At 41.3% G+C, this 8,571-nt stretch overlaps 1 protein-coding gene across 1 annotated transcript; it reads left to right on the top strand.

The window, feature by feature from the left end:
- The first annotated feature begins 7,059 nt into the window (after nt 1-7,059).
- Nucleotides 7,060-8,364, top strand: LOC127530018 (uncharacterized protein F54H12.2-like). Its single transcript, XM_051935575.1, has one exon. The coding sequence runs from the start codon at nt 7,060-7,062 to the stop codon at nt 8,362-8,364; it is 1,305 nt and encodes a 434-aa protein (XP_051791535.1).
- Nucleotides 8,365-8,571: the final 207 nt, after the last annotated feature.

Below are 8,571 nucleotides of genomic sequence, written 5' to 3'. Positions count from 1 at the left end.
TTCTACATCCGGAACCCGTTGACCTCCAATTTCCACTTCCTTCTTATTCTGAATTTTTTCTGTTATTTCATCTTGTACCAAATCCCCCTCCTTCTCTAACCCACTATTCTCATTCTGTTGTACATCATCCAGTTTTATTGAGTAAGAGACCCTCGATTCCGGCGAAGAATACTCACAATTCACTCATCAAGGTAAGTTCCATCTTATCCATTTTTTTACTAACCTTATTATTTTCCTCCTTTTTAGATTCCCCATCCTGAACTGGAGAACTCCACTGCACAAAAGTAGATGTTTTCTTTTTACTTTTAACCTTTTTACTAGAAGACCTCTCACACCTCCCCACAATATTATATTCTCCCTTTCTATCTTGTGTTTGTATTTCAGACCCCGTCACCTCCTTCTGCTTATGTACTAAATCTATAGAACTTTGTTCTAGACCCTGACCCTGAGACTCCCCCGACATATTTATTTCCAAAATCCCGGTCCGTTTTATCATCTCAGAAGCCCCAAAGGAAACAGAAGAGGAAGAAGAAAAAGAAGGAAGAAGACATTTTGTTGACCTTCTAAGTGTATCTGTTGTTCCAATCCCCCAGTCCCAAACTCCCTTTGATCTTTATTAAAGTAAGATAATTTATCCCGTACATTCCTATCCCTCCTCCCATCCCTCAAGCTCCCCACCGAAGGTTGAGTAACTGAAGAAGAGACGTCTTGCACTTGTAAATTTCCATCCAAAGAAGGTGATACAATATCCCCACTACCTATCTGGGTAGAGAAAGGAGAAAAAGAACAAGCAGGTGAAGTCTGTGCCAATCTGGTACCAATGTCCATGTATACCTGTTTTTTATTCTTTTTAACCCTTTAACCGCCAACTCCCTAAATATTCCCCACGCCAGGCGAAATCTGAACAATTTTCGTTTTTTTACTTTTTTACATTTTTTTTACATTTTTTACATTTATTCAAGCAGTATTGACCACTAAATGTTGTGCAAGTTGCCAGTGTATACACGAAATCTATAAATGTAACCTGAATTCTCAGCTAAGCAAAACATCTTGATACCAAACCGTGCCCTTTTCAATGGTAGATACTGTCGAAACTGTAAGCGGCCCTTCCACGACAATAAACTTTCATCAACTGCAACTGACGGTCCTGGCATGTAGGGCAACTGAAATGCTTCAAATAAATGATCAATCAAAGGACGTAGCTTGAACAAGTGGTCGCAGTTTGGATCTTTCTTATCTGGCTCGTTTCTGTTGTCATTCAAATGAAAGAATTTCAGCAGCAAAGAGAATCGGTTACGTGTCATGACAGCTGCAAAAATAGGTGTTGCATACATAGGATCTGTAGACCAGTACATCTCAATATCTGGTTTTCTGATTATTCCCATCAACATCAAAATCCCAATGAATTTTTTCATTTCGTTTTCATCAGTGTCAAACCAAGCACGAACACGGGAATGTGGAGGTAAATTGGGATTTTTCTCAATAAACTGTGCTGCATACAGATTTGTCTGATGAACAAAATGTCTGATCAAATCAGGTGACACAAACAGCTCATAAAACTGCTCAGCAGTGTAATTGTTTACATCAACAATAAAGCCACACGTTCCCTCAAACGAATGCAGAAAAGGTAGTTCACCACGGGCAGCAGCCCAGCTGAGATGCTGGGGATACACCCACTCAGCGCCGTCATCCGATGCGTCTTCATTCACAGTATCATGCAGCGCACGTTGCTGCTCATCACTGTCGCTAAAATCTTCTTCAGAACTGCTACAATCATGATCAGAACTGTCCAAAATCGCCTGCAAAGCCTCACTTGAAGTCAGTTTACGTTTCGCCATATTCACAGCTGTTACATGCGAATCACGTCACATGACTGGCCAAAACAACCACAGACTTGTCGAAATACAACGTAGTAATAATACCCACGCCAAACCGTCAGTTATACTACTTGCCAGGCATTCATATAACCACAGGCAAATGTGCCTGATAATTCCGGCAGTATGGCGTTAGCAATAAAACAACGGTGCCGGATATATCCGGCAGAGGGCGGTTAAGGGGTTAAAGCATGTAGAAGATACAGGGATCCAATCATCCCGTCTCACATCTTGTTCCCATATATTCCCAGGATTAGAAATATCCAGTTGAAAATCTACAATACAACCATCTCTCAAAAAAGACTTCAACTTTTGTATAAAAGAAACTGTCAGTTTAGTCCTATACCTAATTCTAGCAAAATGTATGGCCTTTTGCAGACTATCCTCATTAACTCTGAACTCTGAACTCTTGGATAATTCTCCAACAACACTGCTAAATAATGATGCTTTAAAGTATCCAAATTAGCTAAAAGCCAATCCCAAGTATTTTGTTTTACTTTTGCTACTGTAACTAGATTAGGGACAGCTGGTTTAATAAAGGACACCAATTTTTGTGCATGCTTATGCATCCCTATTGGGACCTGACCAGTTTGTAAAGAATGAAAAATAATTTCTAAATGATGAATGGCTTTCAGGATAATCAAATACCTTTTATCCAAATCAAGGCCTCGTCTCCTGGATGAAGATGGAGAAGATTGAGATGATTCCACTACCGAGCCCCCATCTACGTCATTCTGTAGTACATTAAATTTTGTCGAAATCTGGACAGGCACCATTATCTAAATCATAAATGGAAATGATCCAAACACAACCAACCACTCTCACACCTAAAATCAAATTAAACTATTTTAACCAGGGTATTATATATGAATGTATCAATACATAATCCCATGAAAAAGCATTCAATATGGTAAGAAACTCGATTGCTCCTATCTTGCTTGATCCAGGCCCAAAATAATTAATCAAAATCACAATCGGCTGTACACTAAATAAGTGCTTCCAAAAATAAAGTGCTTGAGTACATGCAAATACACAAATCTACTACATACTATATTATATTCTAACTAACACTCTACACATTTCAAAAAATCAATATATAAAAAAATATATACACATATTTAAAAAAAACATTCAAAAGGAACTATTTTGAAACAAACTGTTCCCCTGAATATACTAGAAAAATATATTTAAAAAAACTCAAGAGATCAGAAGAGCAGTTTGATGGGTGTTGGTCCCACCTTAATCCCTCCCCAGCCGTGATCCCACCTTAATTCACCCCCACCCACCTGATTGGTTCAGGGTTTGTGTCAAGAGCAGTTTGATGGATGCTGCCTCAGCATTGCCCCCCGGTCTGTCAAAACCTGTTTGTTGGCTGGCACCCCCCCTCCCAAGACCCTTTATATTAAAAGAACGACCTTGCCATGAACCCAAGGCCTGATCGACTTGTCCAGACATGAATTGCCCGCCTCTGACAGGTGAAATGAACACATTCAAATAAGCCCCTCCCTTCTGAAAGTTGTGTATAAAAAGTGGTTCATCTTCTTCGGCTCTAAAGACTCTGTGAAGAAATGGAATCTATTACTAATTCCCCAGTGAAGCATTGGATCCGCAAGCTCTGTTTGAATGACCGGCTGAAAGGTGTTAAAAGATATTTTCTGCCCGAGTTTCTTCAAGCTGAAGTGGCAGACAAGGACCGGACTAAATTGTCTGAAACATCGACAGAATCGAGCGATGACCAAATGGAAACCCTGCCTTTATTCTAAGCCATGCCCCTCCCATTTACAATAAATACTCAGCCTGTTATCACCCGGGGCCAGAACGAAGACCCTGGAATTTCAGAACTCATTGAAGCTTTTAAAGCTTTCCGCATATCAGCTGCTACAGACTCTGATATGACTGCTGTCGGTGTAACAATCTCAGGAATCCCGCCTGAGGTTCCAAAGCCTGAATCTTACCTACTCTATAACTCGGACAGGGAAGTTGAGATTAACTGCATTCAGGACAACCAAGAATCTGACCCGTTGTTTTTAAATTTACAGCCTGATTACAGTCTCTGGTCGAGCGACTTTGAGGCAGACAGTTTATTCCATTCTGCAGGACCAGTGATGCCTATCCCCGTCTCCGCTAATTGTACTCAGACGGATACCTCTTACCTAGCTCCAGGACAGCCGAGGGTGAACAGACAAGTTCCACAGGAATCGATGTTGATCAGACTTTCTGAGACAGATATGGATTGTCCTGATGGTGTGCTGCCTGAAACCTGGAAAAAGGCCCTGCAACATGTTAAAGGGCTGTTGACGGCTCTGCTGGACATTATTGTCTACCGCGACCAGAAAAAAGAATGTGAAGGCTGCGAGATAGACCATCCCAGCCAGACAAGACATTCCTGCCTCAGTGAACCTGATAGCGTATACTGCGTAGGACGCTTTCAGAAGATTCTGAAGATTTTCCGCAAGCCTTGGTTGAAACAACTGGTTGTGAAAGTTCTGGGTTATTATAACATTTTCCTACTTTTTCACAAAACACGTGGTGATTGAAAAGTTTATTGATGAACTTGAAAGTACCTACTCTATTTATGATGCTATAATGAAGTCATTTTATGAAATGGATGAACACTCCTACTCTGTAACCCGCCATATTGCAAATTAATTCTGTAAGCGTAACCTTGATCCTGATGTGTGTAAGAACCCCTTGGGTGAATATGACCTTGAATATGCTGATGTGGCAGAACTTGCTGGTAATCCTGAACCAGATGTTGTACCAGTCTGAGCAACTAGGACTGCTAAATAAATGTTTTCTAAGTTGATAAGTTATGTCAGTGTCTGTTTTATCACCAGCAATGGAGCAGGTCTTGGAAAAAACATATTATAACTCTGAGAACGCGGGGTCCTTGGGGGGTAAAGAATCCTTGAAAACGGCTCTCTTGCAATTGGATCACAATATTAGGGATCAAGAAGTGTCCGAGTGGTTATCTGGGCAATATGCCTACACAATACATAAAACGGCCAGAATCCATTTTAAAAGGAATAAGGTGTATGTTTCCAATATAGATGGACAATGGCAGATCGATCTTGCGAATATGACAAACCTGGCCAACTATAACCAAGGTTACAAGTATTTATTGACTTGTGTAGATATTCTTTCTAAATATGCCTGGGTCAGGGTTCTGAAAAACAAAATGGGTAAAGAAGTGACGAGGGCTTTTCGAGAAATTTTGGAGGAAGGTAGAGTTCCCATCAAACTTCAGACCGATAGCGGTAAAGAGTTTCTCAATCGGGAATTTCAAAGCTTGCTAAATAAACACGTGAAAAAACTTTTACCACCGCTAGTGAATTGAAGGCTTCGGTGGTTGAGAGATTCAACAGAACTCTGAAGACCAAAATGTGCCGCTATTTCAGCTCCCGCAATACCCGGGCCTATCTGCAAGTGCTACGGGATTTGGTGAAATCTTATAATCTGAGCTATCACCGAGGCATAAAAATGGCCCCTGCCGAGGTCAATAGTTCCAATTCTTGGAAAGTCTTCAAAACATTATATGACCTAACTAAACCCAGAAGACCCCCAAAATATAAATTCAAAGTCGAAGATACGGTGAGAGTGTCGAAATCCTGGAATCCTTTTACAAAGGGATATGAACAAACATTTTCAGACGAGGTATTTACAGTTTCTGAACTAGTCCAGAGGGATCCACCTGTCTACAAGCTCAAAGATTATGATGGTGAAGACATTATAGGGTCCTTTTACGACGCAGAGTTACAAAAGATTCGATTTAAAGATGTCTTCAGGATTGAAAAAATTTTGGCAAAAAAAAATATCAATAGAAAAAAGCATATTTTAGTGAAATGGCTCGGATGGCCCAAAAAGTTTGGATCCCAGAAAGCTGCACGCAAGATGTTAAATACTGAGAATCAAAAACAGTATTTCATTAACTGTGTGTTTACAATGGAGAGAAAAAGCTTTTACATTGTTCTTCCCAGCAATTCTTCCACGGATGTTTTCCCTAATAATACCATTGCCGATTTTACCATCAAATTATCAGCTCCAATTGAACTACAGAGCAAACGGGAAGTTGGACTGGCCGAAATTCAGTATCCGCACACCTGGAACACCCTAGACAAACCGGATAATGAATTTATCATTGTGTCCCCGCGAATAACCAGATTTTACACTATTCCTGCAGGCTATTACTCTAGCGTTGAGAAAGTTACATCCAAGATGAATGACGTTACTACGAAAGAACCAAAATCCATCAAGGCCGGTTCAGCAGTCACTACGATACCAGAAAACACAATGAAATTCCATTACAGCACGCTGGAGCAAAGATTCTATGACGTAAACTCTTCGAAGGATGAAGCTTTTTATGTCAGGGGTCAGTTGAGGATGATTATAGGAGCTAATTTGGGCATAACCATAGGCATTGTGAATGAGGCTCCTTACCCCGCGGATATCAGAGCAGGGTTTTATACCTTGTACGTCTAGAATGATATTGTGTCTCACCAAAGAGTTGGAGATAGCTACGTACCTCTCTTGAGATGCGTACATATTGAGAATGGGTTGAACAAGATCACCACAATCACCTATGACAAGCCGCACTACACTCCGGTCAGCAAGACTCAGTTTGATACTTTGACCATTGAAATAAAGACGGATCAGAACAAACCATTTCAGTTTGGCAAGGTCATAGTCAAGTTACATTTCAGACCTGCTAAGCATTGTATGCACAACTAATACAGAGATGAGATCTTACCAGGACCCTAGCCCTTACATGTATTATTATGAATCCCAAGCTGGCAATGGACTCCCTGGGTTTTTTGGGGCTCCCGTGATGTACTGTTCTGGGATCGACGGGATATTTCGTGGTCTGTTTAGTAGAGCTTTGTCTCTCTTGAAAAGAGGATTCGAAATTGTCAAACCACATATTAAATCAGCCGCTAAGAATATTGTCAAAGAAGCGGTGGCTGGGGCCATGTCCGGAGCTATGACTCGAGGAAGAGAAGAAAATTAAGAGGGCTCGGGGCTCATGGTGATGAGGAAAACTAAGCGTAAGAGACCTCCCGGGTCACGCGCAGGACCGATCATCAAAAAGACGCGCCGTTCAGCTTTTATATCATTTTCTTCTCTCCGCCACAAGGATAAGTCCGGTGCCCACAGAAAAAAGAAATTGAAAAACATTTTTTAACTCAAGATGTCTTTCGTTCATCAATTGTCTCAAGAGTGTGTGAAATCTGAACTGGACTTGGTTACGGTGTCCTATACTCAAACTAGAGTAGAAAAAAGCATCTACGTCGAGGTACCACCTCACTCAGCTCTATCTGAAGTTGCGCCACCAGGGTTTCTGATTACTGGGAACGGTGAAGACTACTTGGACCTGAATAACACGCTTCTACATGTCAGATGCAAAATCGTCAAGGCCGATGGAACTAATCCTGCACCCGTTGCCAAGGTAGCTTTTGTTAATTATCCAATAGCCGGTTTATTTTCACAAGTGGATGTGACCCAGGGAGATCGCTTAATATCAGAGAGTTCCAGCCTTTACCCGTACAGGGCCATTTTCGAGGGACTGCTAAATTACAGCAATGAAACTCTCAATTCTCAATTTGCGGTGGGTCTTTTTTACAAAGACACGGCCAACAAACATGAAAAAATGGCCTTGGACGTTCCGAATGAGGGATTCCAAAAAAGAAATGGTTATACATCCCAGGGTAAAACAGTAGAACTCCTCGGACATATTCAGTCAGACCTATTTTTTCAAGAAAAATTTATTCTAAACGGTGTGGACGTCAGAATTAAAATGGTGCGGAGCAAAAATGAATTCTTTCTGATGTCCGTAGATGCTGAGTGTTACAAAGTAAACATTTTGTCCACCGCTCTTTTTGTCAAGAAAGTTAAAGTTTCAGCGGCGGTGAAATTAGGGCACGCCCACGCTCTCACGTCCGCCAATGCCAAGTACCCCGTGGAAAGAGTGAATATGAAAGTTCTCAGTATGCCGGCCGGGATACGAGTGTGCAATAAGGAGAATCTGTTCTTGGGCCAGCTGCCCAAGTACGTGGTCATAGGCATGGTGGATAATGATGCCTTTTCAGGGGATTATGCCAGAAACCCCTTCAATTTCAAGCATAACAATGTGGAGTTCCTGGCCTTGTATTTGGACGGAGAGCAGATTCCTGCCAAGCCATTTCAGCCCAATTTTGCTAATGACAACACAACTCGAGAATATTACAACCTCGTGTTGTCCTCCGGAAAGCATTTGAAAGACCTGCCTCTAGCCATCAGCCGTACGGACTTCTCCTGGGGTTTTACCCTATTTGCCTTTGATTTGATGCCTGATCAAGAATGCGGAGACCATTTCTCATTGGTGAAAACCGGGAACATGAGATTTGAAGTCCGCTTTTGGCTACCCTTACCCCATACTGTGAATCTAATAGTCTACGCTGTCTTTGACAATATTATTGAAATAAACCAGAGAAGAAACATGCTTTATGATTACTAAAAAGCATGAACACCCTGTAGATCAACAAACTCATGTCCTGTAACCCGTACACAGAAAATCTGTTTTACGGAGTGTTGGCGTGCAACGAACTGCCTGAAAAAATACTTACAGATCTCCCGTCCATGATCATTGTCAATACTCACCACATTGAACATTGGTTGGAGATACATCTCAGAAAAGACGGAACTGGAGAATTTTTCGATTCCT

This window comes from Erpetoichthys calabaricus, chromosome 13 (genome assembly GCF_900747795.2).
Source record: "Erpetoichthys calabaricus chromosome 13, fErpCal1.3, whole genome shotgun sequence".
NCBI classification, from domain to species: domain Eukaryota; kingdom Metazoa; phylum Chordata; class Cladistia; order Polypteriformes; family Polypteridae; genus Erpetoichthys; species Erpetoichthys calabaricus.
The sequence above is the reverse complement of the archived record's forward strand: the minus strand, read 5'-3'. Positions and strand labels throughout refer to the sequence as shown.

What these genes read in the sequence shown, in the direction of transcription:
- LOC127530018 (XM_051935575.1), top strand. Translation starts at nt 7,060, where the DNA reads ATGTCTTTCGTTCATCAATTGTCTCAAGAGTGTGTGAAATCTGAACTG.